Consider the following 16,966-nt stretch of genomic DNA (forward strand, 5'->3'; position numbering starts at 1 on the left):
AGAAACGTAGCTAGGCTAAACTAAAGTAAGCTAAGATAAACTAAACCAAGCTAAATTAAACATTTTATCATTAAACAATTATCAAAATTAAGTAGTTGTAAGTAATTTCCTGCTCATTGATTGATTGATTGATCATTGCAGCTCAAGTATTGATTAACAAATGTAAGCATGCTAATCTGCTAAGCTAAGACGATGAATGTGTTAAACATCAGACACTCAGAAACTGTTGTTAACATGACACTTTATTGAGAAGTGCTACATGTTGTGGGTTGATCGGTGAAGACCAAGTCAGAGGGTCGGCTGTGGGGGGAGGAGGACGGGGGGTTGAGTGGGGCGGGTTGGGGGGGGGGGCCAGTTTGGTGGGTTTACTCGTACAGGAAGGGCTGGAAGCAGGGGGTGTAGTTGACGAACTCCTCGGCTTTGAACCACAGGTCGATCTCGGTCTTGGCATTCTCCACTGTGTCGCTGCCGTGGATGATGTTCCTGAAGGAAACACCAGGTGTCAGAGTTCGTCGACTGTCCCAACACTTCCTACCTGTCTGCACTACTTCTACAGGGACTGACCGACTTTGTCTTTATCAGATGTAGTCAAGCAGCTGCTGACAAATTTCTGTTTTTCTGTTTTGACTTTTTGACTCATAATTTTAACATACATTGTAATTTTAGCGAGTAGCCTTGTAAATAAGAATAATTAGATTTAGTAAATTCTAATTTTGACTCATCAACTTTTCAACGTTTTAAATTTTCAGTCATTAAATCTTTTAACTTGTTTAACTTTTCACCTGCTTCATAATTTATATTTCTGATCATTCAGTGGTTAATATTCAGTTTAGTCTTTGTCAAAGTTACTGTTATTGTCAACATATAATAAACTCTATTTAGTATGTTTGTATCATCAATATGAGCTTGTTTCATTTGGAAGTAAAACCTGTTTTTACACAAATAATTTTAAAAGTCGTTATATATCTGCAATTATCAGGACACAGTTAACAGTTTTATTTTGGTCTATTTCACACATTTTACCTGCAGAAATCAAACTTTTATTACAGTACATTATATTATTATTATTCCATAAATAATTTCCCTGATTTTGTGGATTATGTTACTCACCTGCCGATGTTGATGCACAGGTCTCCACGGATGCTGCCGGGCTTGGAGTCAGCGGGGTTGGTCTCACCCAGCATCATCCTGACCAGCTTCACAATGCTCTGACCCTCCCACACCTGAAACACACACACAATAACACACCTGTCACACACCTGTGGTCAGGACGTACACTCAGTGCCCAGTTTATTAGGAACACCTGAAACTAACAGTCTGATCTAACAGTTCTTCAGTTTGTCTTATTTTACTGTGTTAACAAGGTGTTTCTGCTGTTTACCCTACTGTTACTGATCAAAATAATAGGAACACCTCAGTGTAACACAGTCTCATCTGTTATCCACAAAGAACAACAAACAAACTATCAAACACAGTGACAGAGGATCACTCTGAACATAATAATCTGAACAACAGATGAATTCAACTTTAAACAGAAATGATCTGTGCTCTTCAGTGACAAATAATACACTTTACTTTTATTTATCCTGTACACTCAGCAGACATGTCAATAAATGGATGAGCAATAATTTAAGTTTTAATTTAAAATGAACATGAAAACATCTTAGAAACTTAGTTAAACTACGACTGATTTACAAATCAAAAACACACTGAAAAATCAGCCACCGCATTGGAGTCTAAAGTGGCCAAACACTGCCACCCACTGGCCAGTCAATGTAAGTCCAAACCAATGATGGCCAGAGATGCTGAGCAGCTCAGGAATATGTTGCCAATCCTTCTACAGGAGAGTCCTGCAGGTAAAAACATCTGTAAGCAAGTAAGTATTGATTTTATATTAAGATTATTAATTAATTATTAAAATGAATCATCCGTCCACTAGATGTTTGTTTTTTAAAAAGTTTTTGTTCAAAAATGGTTCATGTTTGTTTTTCTTGCCTAAAGAAGAATAAAACAGAGTTAAACAGAGGAGAAGCAGCGGCGTCACTCATCAACACGTCTCTGAACTGAGCTCAAAATAAATCTGAGGCTCGTCATCATCCTGAGAGTCACCGCTCAGGACGAGGACAACACGACTGTAAAAGGACTGAGACCTTGACAACAAAAGTGTGTGTATATATGTGTGTGTTACCATGGCGAGGATGGGTCCAGAGGACATGTATTTGCAGAGACCAGCGTAGAAAGGTGTGTCCTTCAGGTCCAGGTAGTGCTTCTTCATGTGGTCCTCAGAGGCCTGAACACACAGAGTACAACTACTGATAAACACACAATGAACACATTAAAATACACAATCTGATCACACACACACACACACACACACACACACACACACAGCAGCTGGGAATAACGGAGTGTGTGACAGTGAGTCCTTCACTGAAGCTGCGACATTCAGCAACTCAACAGCTGTCACCCCCTCCTCCTCCCCCTCCTCCCCCCTCAGTGGTGGAGTCGTGTGTCCGTCACTCAGACAGTTGAAGTTTCAGTCTGATCAAAACTGATCATCAGAATAAACCTCTGATCAGCTGCACACAGAGGAAACTGATCAGGATAGAACTGTAACTGTCTTTAGATTTGAGAGTCACGACGAAGCTGAAGAAGCCTTTCTTTATTTTAGGGACGTGATTTTCAGGCTCGAGCAGGAGACAAATATATATAGAACAAATAAATATCTGAATATGATTGTTTCAGTCCTGGTTGTTGAGTCACTCTAGAAATTAAAATGTAAATAAACTGGAAAGAAAATTCTGTTTTTCTTTCTCTCTGCTGAGCTCAGGTCTCTCCTGACATTTCCTGATTAAAAACTCCCATGACCTCTGACCTCTGACCTCTGACCTCTTACAGAGTAGACCCACAGTCTGATCAGTCTCAAGTCAAACTATATGTTAATAAATGTTGCTGTGACTTTAAAGTTTAATTCTCTGGACTGACTTCTCCACCTGAGGTTCATGGGTACTGTAGTATTTCATCCAGTATTCCTGGTGTCCACCAACAGGAAGTAGTCTGCGGTAACAGGTCATGGTTACCTGCATGAACTTGGCGGCGACCAGCCTGAAGCCTCTCTGCTCGAAACGCTTGATGATCTCACCGCACAGTCCTCTCTGGACGCCATCGGGCTTCACAGCGATGAAGGTACGCTCCATGTCTGCTGAGGAGGCTGCGACACAGGAGGAGAGAGACGGCGTTATAAACATCATCACAGCAGATGATGAAGGTGCTGAAAAGTTAACACAGAACCTACAGGGTGTTTCTGCATCTTTAGATCCACATATTGGTAAAAAACATATAGCACACACTGAACTGTCTCTGTGCTCTACAGCTGATCACAGACCAGACCTTAGACCAGATCCTGCAGCTGTTTGAGCTGAAACAGGTTTGATCAACCAGATATAAAGTCTGTTCAGTGCTGCAGGACAAAGTTCATTACGCTCTGCTCCTGCAGACATCTACCAATCTGTTCTCCTGACAACGTCCACTCACTGCAACTGAAGTTTCATTAAACTCCAGTTTGTGTTTGGACCCCCACAGGTTCAGGACGTCGACGCAACGTGAGACACAGTCATCATGTCATTGATCACAAACTGATTCTCTTTGAAGGAAATAGAAAAAGCATTTCCTGAAGAAACTGCAGTGTGAATGCTGAGAACTGAGGCACTGCTGGAAATTGACAGAAAATTGCTGAAAAAACAGCTAAATACAGAAGCAAACCTCAGAAGCTCAAAGTGGAAAACAAGAGCTGAAGCATTCACTTGAAGCTGAAAATGTCGTAAAGGAGCTGAACGTTTTGATAGTTGGATGGATTCTGTAGCACAAAGTTTTCTCGGGATTAAAAGCAGCTGAAGCTTAAATAAACTGGCTCAGGAACAGTTTATATTTCTGCTGGACTGTGATGAGAAGCTTTTAATTTTGTTTCAGACGAGACCAGAGGAAATGTCAGATACTGATATGATACATCTGGTTCTCCCCCCACCTCACAGGTGAGTCTCATTTGATTGGTCTTGAAGGTCCCGCCCTTCCTCCTCTCTCATGTGAAATCTTTCCATTATGTCTGACTCACTGACTGTGGATCCATCATGAGTTTTAACAGACAGGAGATCAGATTAAATTTCTCCTCATTAGAGAAACTTTGTAAAGCTGGATGTGGTTCTGCTGAGTGAGCGAATGTGAAATCAAAGCTGCCTGCGAGTCTGGATGTGGGTTTCTTCCATCCGCCTGAACCCAACAGCTGCTCAGGATTTTGGACAAAGCTTCGTTGTGCCCGGCTGCCCTGCTTTCTAATTTTACTGCCCGCTGGTATCTGTTCGTGTGAAGCTGATACCCACTGATAGCAGGTGGCTGTGGCAGGAATTCAGGCTGAGAGAGCAGAAAACCCAGAGAGCTCCTGGAGACAGCAGAGTGGAGGGTCAGCAGCAGGCCACATGATCACAGCAGATAATTTTATACCCCCAGAAACGTCAGGGGTGATGTTTCTGAGGGTGTAATTAAGATTCCAGGTCACATATCGAGCTTATGTTCTGCTGATTTATCAAACCCAGTCATGCACCGGGTGGAGAGTCCTAAAATCTTGGAGTCCATTTTTGTCCTGTGATCTCCAAACATGAGGACCAGACTCTGAGGATATCTGATGTGGAGTTTGCAGCACTGGTCAAATTAGTTTACGTGCTCCTCAGTTTGCCTGTGTTCATGTTGGTGAAGTTTGGTCTTTATTTGTGTGTGTTTTCTTTAACACTGTTTTGAGCTCTCAGAGCCACCGTACTCACAAGATTAGAGTTTTTAGGGGGTATAAGATTCTGTTAAAATGTTCTTGAACAAACTGCAGTTTTACCATCAAAATTCTGGAAAAAAACATGGCGAGAAATTTGTAATTTGGTGTCCTTGAACATGACACTCGCGACCTCTGACCTCTGACTCCTCCACTAATAAAGAGGGATCAGTGCACAGTTGAAAAACGAAACAACTGAAGGACGACCAGCCTCGGTCAACCAATCAGGACTGATGTGACTGAAGCAGGTGGGGGGTGGTTGAAGCACATGGAGCTCTGTCAGATCAGAGGCTGAATCTTCCTTCAGACATTTTAAATAATATTCAATCACTTAAAACATAAAGTCACGTAAAAAAAAAAATCATTCTTAATGTGATACTGAAGGATCCAGATAATTTAACTGTGTGATTTAACTTTGTAAGTTTGCACATGTTCATATCAGAGAGCATGGACAGTGAAGTAAACACTGACTGGAAACTGTTTCCAGTCTGATAGTTTTGGTTTGTTCAGGTTTAACTCTGGAGGTGAATGGTTTTTAGTTTTTGCTGCCAACAGCAGTCAATACGTTTAAAATGTTCACATCAGTCACATGTCAGCCTTTAAAACTGTTACTGTACATAATCTGAGCACTATATAGTAAAATATAAATATTTATAAATATAATCCAGACATCCTAAAAGGTTGTTCTGCAGCTAAACTCGTTTCTCTAGTTGAAAATGTTCTGAACTCTAATTTAAGCTCACAGAACAATCAGCATGTGATCATGTGACCATCTCAGTGCTGAACACACACATGTCCAGTTGTCTGCAGCCGTCCAGCATGTCATCGTAACACATGTAACTGCAGCACATAACCTCTAAAACTAACAACTCTGAGCTGCTCAGAAACTGATGGAGCAGAGAGTTGGGAATGTTCTTTATAGTTACACATTAAAAGTCAGTGTGATATTAAAAAAAAGACCAAAATTTCTTGAATTTCTGTGTGTGTGTGTGTGTGTTGATATCTACCTTGGTTTGAGGAGTCGAGGAGAGCTAGTGAAGACGAGTTGCCGGCGGCGGGGAATGCGATCACCGAGGAAGAAGAGCCGGAGTGGAGCTCTATTTAAAGGCTCCACTGTGGGGGAGGTGGGAGGTGGGAAGAGGTGGGGGTGGTCCAAATATGTAGATGTGTGTGTTGGTGTGATGGGGTTCAGGTTGTGTGCTTTAGACTATGTGAGGCTGAATCTGTGTCAGTGGTTGACAGATCTGTTCAATCATCCAGTGTGTGTGTGTTTGTAAGTCTATCTTTGTGAGGACCCACGTCTTCTCTTCCCACAGAGACACAAGGTGATACAAGGTTCAAGTTAGAGATTTGAATGGACTGACAGTTAGCTAAGCCCCACCCCCTTGTGTTCCTCCTGTTGCTAACCTGAAAATCCATACACTCTAGAATGTTCCGCACACAGATTCATCATCAAAATTCTAGAATTTTAGAAACAACTGGTCTTTGATCGTAGACAGAAAAAACCAAAAGCAGCTTTTTTCTTTTTGTTGGTAACAGATTTGATCTGATGTAGGTAGCTAGCTCAGTAAGCTAACATTAGCTTCACTAGTTGATTGAAAAATCTTCTCTGACAGACTTCTTGATGTATCTGTGAGCCTCATTTTAAAACAAGAACCCTGTAAAAGTGTCCTGAACATGAACTTTATGGCTACACACATGACCCCATGCAAGCAGACTGAGGATAAACAGGTTCCACGTAAAAAGTCACCATCCTCACCTGTAGATGGTCTGTAGAAATTCAGCAGCTGTGGTGCTGTGTTTCATTCTGTTGCCTGTGGAAACAGCTGTAGACAGTTCAGAAACTGTGGCGTTGTTAAAAGGAAATTTTAACTGCAAAAATACATAAAATTAATATAATAATCTCAAGAACTTATACATTTAAACATGTGATTTAAAGGTAGCTTAACCACAGCAAAAATTGCATGAATTCCACTGGAAGTTAAAATCTGAGATGTCCACTACTGCGAGCTGCTAAGCGTTAGCTTGGGATTTGACTACTGCCTCATTTAGTTCTGTGGAATGAACAATTCTGAATTTTAACTCAGTTTTGCTTTTGCTTTTGCAGAAATGTCTATAAGTACTTTTCTTGCTTTCCTTACTTTTCTTGAGGACTGTTATGATACTTTGCTCCACTAAATTTATTTGGCAGCTACACCTGCTGGTTACTTTGCAATTTTGATTACACATGCTTACACATTAATGCATAATTTAATGCTGACAGAGGCCATTCTGTCCTCACAGTGGCTACTTTCTATACTAAAGGTACATTTTGCTGAAATATTAAAATACTGAGTACAGGACTTTTACTTGCAGTGGAATATTTTTGCTTTCACTTAAGGATTCTTTCACCACAGCTCCCCCCTACTGTGAAGTTAACAGGTGCATTATGTAAGTGGGGATAACTGTCTCTTTGCGCACGTGTTATATAAGACCTGAAATTAGACACACACACACACCCACACACTCCTGCAGTCCTGCAAACACACTCTCAGACACTCTCTATTGTACGTGTCTTTAATCTGAGGCTCCAACCTTCACCCTTCCCCCAAATTTGACCCTAAATATAAACCTTCTCCTAATCAGGGATGGAAACCGGTCCTCCTCTCAGGGGTACGCCGGTCCAGTCTGCAGTCCTTGGGGGGGATGCAGGGACCCTATCAGCTGAAATTAAAACACACACCCCCTGCTCACGCACACACTTGAGACTCTAACCCATCTTGTATTGCGATGCATTTGGACCAGAGGAACCTGCAGAAACACAGCTGTGTGGCCTCTCCTGTTACTGATTCTACTTTGAAGGGAAACATCGACCAAATTTTAGCTAATGAAAAGACAGTTGGGATGCATAAAACTAACCAGTGTTTTAATCTCGTAATTTCTCTGCAGCAGTGGTTTGAAGAGAGAGTGCATGAAATAAATGTAGCTTAAAACCAAAGCGTTAATTTTATCTGCACAAGACACTCATGGCTGTATCTGCTGAGGAAGTTAAATGATTTTAGAGTGACTAAGTAAACTGGAGAAATGGTGTGTAAGAATCAGGTGTCAACGGTTTTATTTTCAACCTTTTCTGTAGAAATCTGAGTAACTGTAAGTTGCAGAGAATAGTAAATATAGCTGTAAAATTATGGGGAAGCTTCAGATGCAACCGAGTGAGAACTATGAAATGAAGGTAAAGAGCAAAACTTTCCATATAATAAGTAATCCTTCCCTCTGAACTGACACTTGGAGCTTTTACCGTCAGTGAGCAACAGTGAGAGCCACCAAAACAATGTTGTGCAAACACTCTGTAGCCAACTGGACGACAGATTCACAAAATGCAGTGTTTAACATGCTTAATATCTAAATCCGTGCTTCTCTGACAGATCATCATGCCACCGCTGATGTTTGCTTTCTTTCTCTGTTTACACCTGTTCCGGCCACCTATTCTCTGGATCGGGTATAATGGTGTGTGCCAGTTGTATTTGGAAGTCACAATTTCTGACCTCCAACATCAGATGTAAATGGAATGCAGCATAATTTTCTTCTGGTCTATCAGTAAGGTCTGGCTGTGCTTTAGTCCCCAGGTCCAATGCAACACAATTTATTTTATGGTTTCATAATTTTCCCCATTAAAACTGCTCTTAACTACCAATCAGATACCAATGAAATTATTTATATAGCACTTTTCTAGTCATATTGTCCACTCAGAGCTTTACTCTACTGGTCACATTCACCCATTCATGCAGCACTTGGTCTATATATAGGACATTTGGGGTTCAGTATCTTGCCCAGGGATACTTCGGCATGCAGACTGGAGAAGCTGGGGATCGAACCACTGACCCTCCGATTAGTGTACGACCCACTCTGCCTCCTGAGCCCACTACAACCGATGGATGTCCCCCCTCTCTGCTACAGGACATATTCCTCATACTGGAGTGTTTTTACACTGCAGTATCACCACTTAAAAGGATCTGAATACTTGTTTTATCTCTTATCTTTGGAAACACCACAGCGCTGAGTGTGGGAAGGCTTGAGCGCGAGATAAAACTCAAACACACACAAACAGAAAATGAGTGCGGGGCAGCGGTGTTGTTGTCCAGAGGTTTTATTTCAGTGTCTGTAGTGTGACAGCAGAGGGAGCAGAGGTCTGCTGGAGATGGGCCCAGACTCAGAACCAGTTCTTTCAATCATTTTAGCTGGACTTCAGTTCACAAACTTCCCACGAATGAACACTTCAACCTCAGTTAGATTCAGTATAGTCAATAACTTTCCAGTAACTTGATTCTCCCTGTCTTTCCTTTTTTAACATTTTTTAGATAAATTTGTTTGTACTTTTTTCCATTCAAATCACTTCGTTGGTCAGTGATAGAGATTTGTCACCTATCTCGGTGGATTTCCAAAACAAATTTTAAGGAGAACATTTCTACCAGACATGCATGTTAAAGTGCATTACTACGCAGATTATCAGACCAGCTGTTAAGGAAAAAATAAATCTGAAAAAATAATTTTAATTTTATGACAGTAAATTGGACCAGAAAAGTTGCAATATTATGCAGAACAAAATATTGCTTGCACTGTAATTATTTAGTACTAAAACTTGTTTAATGTAAAATTACAACTTTATCTCCTTTTTCTTGCTATAATTACAACCTTTCTTAATGAATCCCTTATACTTATTAGTATTTTGTAAATTTGTATGAAAAGTTTAAACAATTCTTGAAATATTTTTAGTTTTTCTCAAATTACAACTTAACTTTAAAATGAAATATTTGAACTGTTTTGTGACAATGACAATTTAATCTCTCAACACTATGACTTGTCTTTTGTAAAATTATTCTTGAAATATTAACTTTTTTTGCACAATTGTAACATTATTCTAAAACACACAGATTTACATCATAGTATTATGACATATTTCTCAAATATTACTTTATTTTTGAAAAATAATTTCGACTTTATTGTCAAAATTTCAAGATTTTATTTTCCCACAACAGTTGCTATAATACTCCATCATATGTTACAATACTCTGTACTAGTTCCTGAAGTTTTGTTTTTGTTGTGTTTGTCCAGAATATTTTGTAATACAACACCAACCTTCCAGGCCGCGCTCCATGCCAGACCTCTGCTCCAATCACATCAACTGTCTGACGTTCACAGAAATAAGGACTCGTATCGATGTAAACAACCACTTCTGTACAAAAAAAAACAAAACAAACAGAAACAATCCCAAGCTTTAGATAGAAAACAAGAGAACAATCCAACTGAAGAAATTTAACTGTACAATTCATAAACTCATATATTCATCATTATTTCTGTCTTTGTCTGTTGTCACTGTACACGTTCTTACTTCTACAAATAAAAAACACCAAATCAAATATTTCTCCTTGAGTTTGTGTCACTCTCTCTCTCAGCTCATACATAAAATAGAGTCTTCGTTAGTATTTGCCTATTTACAGGGTTGCAATATACACATTTTAATTTTTTCAGTGTTTTCTTACAGGCGACACAGCGGGCAGCTTCGACCCAAGAGGCCGCCCACGTTCCGAAATTATGGATCCCAGCAGAAGTACAGGGCTGTGATCGGTTCTGGAAAGCTTGGAGGTTTGGGCAGTTTAATGTTGAGACTGGTTTTGTTTGGGTTCAGATTAGAGACACTTCAGGTTTAGGACTTCTGTTTCTGCCCAGAATTATGGTGGGATCCATAATAAAGCGCTCAACACCCAGGAAGTGGTCCTGAGAGAGCCACTGGCAGACTAGTGATGATGTCATCTTCGCTGGGTTTCATGTTTTGTACCCGACCAAACCGCGACAAACATCTCTGCCTCAACAAGACCTTTAATATCAAATACAGAGTCGATGAAAACTCCTTTTGTTCTCAGACTAAGAACAGCAGAATTCACATTATTCTTCAAATGAGTCACTCTCAACTAGGAACATGGGAAACTAAATCAGGTGTCTCTTTGACTGGTGGTTTGGGGATTTGAAGTTGAGTTTCTGAACATTTGAACTGGAGTTCTTGAGAGTTCAAATGTGTTCATGGAATTCGATTCTTGAAATATAAACTTAAACGTGTGATTTGGGAGAATAAACTTGTGTTGAGTTAAAACCTGAACTTGTGTTCTTGGAGGTTTGTGGAGCTTGTGTTGTTGGAAATCCCAAATGGAATTCAAACTCTTAAAGGGACAATTGGTAATTTTTTTGCAACATGGTTTCTTGCCAGGAGCAGATGGTGGTGATGGTTGCTTACTGAGAGCTTAGTTTAAAATACAAGAGGTTAGAGGTTAATGCTAATGTTGGCTATGTAACGATGGCAAAACTTGCACTTTAAGAATACCAGTTCAAACTCATCTTTGACAAAGCTCAGACTTCCATATTCTTGCAAATTTGAACTCGAACTCCTGCTTTGAGAAGTTCAAACTCATATTATTGGGGGTTTGAACACGAACTAGTGGTCTTTACAGTTCAAACTCATCTTCTTGGGAGTTCTTGGAATCTGTTCTGAGAACAAAAAGGTTTCAAAACTCTATATTTGATGTAAGGTTTTGTCAAACTGGAGAAGTTTTGCAGGTTGTGTCCCGTCCAGAACCAGACAACTTCAGCTCACACATCATGCTCCTCAAAGTCTGAGTCACTGTAAAAGATCTGTGAGGAGAATTTGGGATATATATGAGGTTTTAATTCAAAATCAATCAAAGGAAAATGTTGAACTGCTCCTTTATAGCAGGTATATTTTCTGGTAAAATTACTAGTTACAGGTGAAAGAGAAGGATCTTCTGTTTGAAACTTGTTACACGGCTTCCATAAAGACCCATTATTACCATAAAAGCTTGGTTAAGTTTTCTGGCCTGAATACTTGACCCCCCAGACTCCAGAGACGTTAACTAGATACAATGGAGATGGACAGTTTTCCTCTGTGTGAGCAGTTGGACTTGTTTCTGGACGGGATCAGCCTCACTGAGCTTTTACAAACAGGATGTTATGGTACAGATGGAGGATGATAAAGTCTCACCAGCCACCAGAGCTGAGCACAGACATATTCTTTCAAACACACGTTTACACTTTCAGATAAATTTTACAAACACATGAACCGTCCTGATGCACTGAAGAGTTTCAATCCATCCGCAAAGAAAGATACTGGATAAAATATTTAACTTACAGGAACTTAATGTAAACAGTCATGTCACTATATATAATGAAGACATTTCGCTCTGAATAATTTTTTTCATATAAACTATGACTTTTTTCCTCTAAATTATAAATTAATTTTATTTTCTATAACCATTACATCTATTCCCAAAATCTCTAGGATTGTGAGCTGTGAAGCAGCTACAGCAGAAATTAATTAAAAAAATTAAAAATGTACAATATACAAAACATATTGGACTGAAACTCTTCAATGCACAACAACAAAAAAAACCTCCATCATAATCATTTTGTCTTGGGTTGAGTCTCAAAGTCTTATTCTCTTAAACTAGGAAAATAGTCTATCTCTAAAATAAAAAGTTCCTTGACGCATGCTATATGTTTAAAGTTCAAACTCTGCCTCTGTCTACCAGGTGTGCATTAGAAAACACTTGATTTAACTTTAGGACTCAATGACTTCAGACGGAGGTTTTTTTTGTTTTGTTTTGGGTTTTTTTTTACACCGTACACGGCTCTGAATCATTGATCTATCGCTCAGAAACTAAAACAAAGTTTCAGTGTGGCCAAACTGGACTCAGATCTGGTGGTGATCACAACGTAAAACAACAACTCTGTAAATTTCTATTATTATAGTAAATATGACTGAAGTGAGATCAGCTGTACAAACACAGAACCAATTGATCGCAAACACAACTGGACTCAACTTAACTGAACTCTACTGAAAATTGAGAATAAAGAGTAAACAAAACCTCTCTGTGTCTCTGAGCCCTGAGGTTTGGCAAAAGTGCTTCGTTGATGCGAGAAGTTGACCAACCAGCTTCACTTCCTGTCGCTCTGTTATTGCCTCGGACCTCCACCCACCAATCCACCAAACCAACCAATGGGAGGGCAGCTCTGTAGGGGCCGTTCAGGTCTGTCCTTTAAAGCCGATTGGTCCTTCAGATGTGACAGCAGTGAGATCCCAAATGCTGAGAAAATAAAGTTTTCCTGTCGCCTCTTATATGTTTGTATTGATCTCTCCAGTATGATGTCGTCCTGTAAACTCAGCTGACTGGGATCATGTGATCATCAGTTCAATCAGCTTATGGTCGCTCTCACTTTCTTAAAGGACTATACCTGTGGGTTTTTTTTGCATGTTTTTGCCCATTTTCTCCAACGCTCACAAACATCATAACCAATTGTTTACCCAAAAACAGACTGAAGTGTTTCAGATTTTAGAAAGAGTTTTTACATCTTTCAGAAAACCAGTTTTCAATGTGCACAGATATTTTTCTTTCTAAAGGAAGCAGCAGTCTGTAGCAATTTGTTGATGCACAATGTGATTATGTTTTTGAGAAACTGATGCTATATTTTTACCTCCTCAAACAACTTTACAGGTTTGGTGTGAGCCAGCACATTTCTCCAAGTAGTCTATAAATAAGGTGGAATCAGCTGCACCTCTGTGGCACTGAACTTCCTGCCAGTCTCCCAGAAGCAAAGTTGAGAAAAAGAATAACCTCAGAAGGTGAGAGGGAACTGTCACATGAGAGACTTCCAACAAAGCAACTTTTTCCTATAAGATTACAGCTTTATCTCGAAATACTAAAACATACTTTTTAAAATATTACACCTGTTCTCATTATGTTGAGGTTTGTGAGCAAAGAGAAGTGATTATGAACTGACTGACTGCAAGTTTACAAACTATGCAAGTTGATGTTTCTAGAAATGAACATCTATGGATGCCTGGAGGAAACTAACCAGTGTTCAAAATTGTAAAACACTTTGTTTGTGGTTTGGAAAACAGCTGCATTGCTCATGATGTGTAGTAAACGGGGTAAAACATGCAAAAACAGCGGTATAGTCCCTTAAAGTGAATGCGATGTGAATTCTGATCATAAAACACCATGAGAGACATTTAATGATAATATTCATCATTAAAGTCCTTAAACAAAAAGCAGAAAAGACTGAAACAGTCTGATCACGTCTTCAGACTGAAACTAAAACTATGTTCGGTAGAAAACCAGCATCTACACACTCTCATCCAGCGAGGAAAGTCCAACATCTTGATCATCCTCCACTTACACAGTGTGATTAAGTCCCAAAATGTCCACAAGTCCGTCACAGACACTCACTCAGTCAGTGAATACGCCATCACTGTTTTAGGTTAAATCCTGGAGGAATCTGGGGCGTTCAGATAAAGAAACAAGTTCTTGATTGCTCTGTTTGAAATATGGCAGCTGATGCAAACCACTAATCAGAGGTCAGAGGTCAGCCAAACAGCCCTTACCACTGATGTAAACCATGGACACAATCAACTATAACTGTGAGTTCAGTTACAGGTCCACCACATGGTCCTTTGTGTCCTTTATTTGATGTAAAAGAGTTCAGTACTTTGATGGAAAAATATATTCAGTCATGAAATCCAGACGACAGATTTCTGAGTGCAGGAGTCTCAGGTGTAAACTCATATTCAGAAGTTACAGTTTAAAAAGTGGTGTCATCAAAATTCGACTGGCTCCACCTGCACGAAAACTGGTTTAGTGTCATGATTTATTTCTTTTCCGGTTGTTCCTGCATGTTCTTTAAGAAAAGATCCTGGTGAACAAACCGACTGCTGCACAGTGTTCGTCTTTGAAAGATTTCATCAGTAAAAGAATCACTTGTCTGCCGGCGTTTTTACATCCTCAGGTTGGAACATTTTTCTCCGTCTGCATGTTGTTGTTCAGAGATGTTAACAGCTTCTGTTCGTCCTTGCTCGGCTTTTGGCTATAATTTTAACACGTCCAGTTCAGTTTCAAACCTGTAACCCATCAGGATTTGATCAACCAGTATGATGTGTTGTTGAGCAACTGCAACCTATTGTTACTCATAACACCCTTCTTTGTGTAGATAAACAGAGATGCTTACTGGCTGAAGTACTGTATTGGCCTGAATATAAGGCAACGGCTGCTTTTGGAAAAAAGACTTGAAGATATGAAGCACTTTTAGACTAAACTGTTTGTCCGAAGAGAAAGTCCTGATTCTTTAAACCTTTTCTCATGTAAAACAGAAACCGTAAATAAAACCATATGCGTAGAACAGATCATTCTCATTCTCTGCTGTCAGACTGTTGGATCGTCTGAATAATTTCCTCTGACTGTCATCATCTTTTTGTCTGTTGGAGCTCCCCAATGTGACAATCGATGAAAAGTGTAATTTTTGACTGTTTCACAGATGATTCATGACTCATCTAGCTCTGCTCTATAGGCCCAAAAATGTGGAAACCCACTGAGGCTTTTGACACATCCATGATTTCCATTTGTGAGAAATCGATTTCCTCCAAAAACACTTGGCTTCATAAACACTTTTAGTGTTGACAGAGTCTATAAATGGCATTAGAGAAACTTGAAAACAACAGCAACTAATGATTACTTTTATTATTGATTAATCTGCAGATTATTTTCTCAATTGATCGATTAAACGCTTTTAGTGTTAAAGTGTGTTAGTGTTAAATTTAGTGTTAGTGTTAAATAGTAACACTGGAAAAAATGTATACGTTGTCTTGTCTTTGGGCCGAAGACAAGATGGAGCATAAACGACAAGGTGGAAGCTGTTTTGAGGAGATCAAAGGTCAAAGGTCAAAGGTCAAAGGTCAACAGGTGTCAGTCAGGTGGTCAGATTGTCTCTAGTCTGATTGGTCAGCCGCCACAGGAAGAGGGAAAAGAGGGCGGGAAAGTGCAGAAAATGACAAAAACAGGTGTAACCGTTGGGTCAAAGAAGAGTCCAGAGTTCTTGGACGTCCAACAGCTTCTCGAAGATTCATTTCCTCTTCCTCACTGATGTCCTGTTTCACCTCTGACCTGGTTTATTTCACTCAGACACAACAAAGCTGAGATTTCAGAGGAGCAATGTGTCTCAAACTGGACCTTTTTTTGATGCCCTTAGGATGTCATGAACAGATCTTGGACCTTTTCCTCGCTGTAGGTTCCTGAACGCTCAAAGCAGACATTTACGAACATTTCAAGAGAGTTCCACGTTGATGAACGCCAGGCCTTTGGGATAAAACGTCCGTCACAGACTGAAGACGATCTGTCGAGGTTTAACTGCGAACTCTGACTGGATTGTGAACTGAAAACGTCTCCGTGTGTTTTCACGTGACAAGTTTTTGGCTGCTGGCAGTGTTTGGACTGGACAGCTGCTGATGGAGGGATGAGGAAGGAAGAGGAGGAGGAGGAAGCTGCAAAGGGAGGAAATGGAGAAAATGAAGGGAATCTAGGCAGACAGTCAGAATCATGGAGGGAGGATAAATTTTTCTTTTATCTATTTGAGGATGAAGAGGAGGAGAAGATTTTGAAGATTTTTCCAGACCCAGCTCCTTCCCTCTCTTCTCTCCTCTCTCCTTCTACCTGAACATCCTTTCATCCTTTGTTTCTTTGCTTTATTGTTTCTGGACACAAACTTCCTTAAGAAAAGCATCTGAACATTGTCGTCCTCCTCTTCCTCTTCATCCCAAACCTCTTTCTTTCTTCTCTGTTGTTTCCCTCTGTCCACCTCTTTATGTGTCTTTAGGCTCTAGTTTACAGGACATGTCGAACAGCAGATTCTGGTTGTCGATCACCTGTAACTGGCGGACGTAGGCCTTCGTCTGCAGGTGGGAGGGGGACGTCTCTGTATCCATGGCTGCCAGAAAACAAAACAGACAGACAAACAAAAAACAGTGATGTTAGGAAGAGGAATGAAATTAGAAAACAGAGGTGCAGTTTCACACTGTCACCACCAGATGGAGACAAAGCTCGATATAATTTGAAGCTCTCTGATGATTTTAACTTTGTCTTTCCTTCACCTCAGGATGTTTTCCATCCAGGTTTCAGCTGCAGCCTTTGTCTTTTTTAATCTCTTTAATTCATTAGGAAGACGACTCTGATCATCTGGGAAACAGCTGCAGGACATCTGGACCAGAATCCATTTTTAAACCGCACACAGTTCACAACTGGAGACACTTTACAGACCAGGGTTTTACTGCACTTT

The 16,966-nt window shown here is 40.0% G+C and overlaps 2 protein-coding genes across 2 annotated transcripts in view; both read right to left on the reverse strand.

Moving 5' to 3' along the window:
• Window positions 1-224: 224 nt before the first annotated feature.
• LOC108882397 (nucleoside diphosphate kinase A 2) lies at window positions 225-5,987 on the reverse strand. The gene is made up of 5 exons (XM_018674885.2): window positions 5,824-5,987; window positions 3,081-3,211; window positions 2,189-2,290; window positions 1,111-1,223; window positions 225-483 (listed from the first exon to the last, which is right to left on the reverse strand). Exons 2-5 carry the CDS (start codon window positions 3,195-3,197, stop codon window positions 366-368), a joined length of 450 nt encoding a protein of 149 aa, XP_018530401.1. The 5' UTR covers window positions 3,198-3,211; window positions 5,824-5,987; the 3' UTR covers window positions 225-365.
• A 2,939-nt stretch (window positions 5,988-8,926) lies between these two features.
• The window catches only part of rapgefl1 (Rap guanine nucleotide exchange factor (GEF)-like 1), a 33,011-nt gene continuing 24,971 nt past the window's right edge, over window positions 8,927-16,966 (reverse strand). The window contains 1 exon segment of the mRNA XM_051073920.1: window positions 8,927-16,618. Within this exon segment, the coding sequence (XP_050929877.1) occupies window positions 16,494-16,618 (125 nt within the window). The 3' untranslated portion in view covers window positions 8,927-16,493.

The sequence above is a fragment of the Lates calcarifer genome, linkage group LG11 (genome assembly GCF_001640805.2).
Source record: "Lates calcarifer isolate ASB-BC8 linkage group LG11, TLL_Latcal_v3, whole genome shotgun sequence".
NCBI classification, from domain to species: Eukaryota; Metazoa; Chordata; class Actinopteri; family Centropomidae; genus Lates; species Lates calcarifer.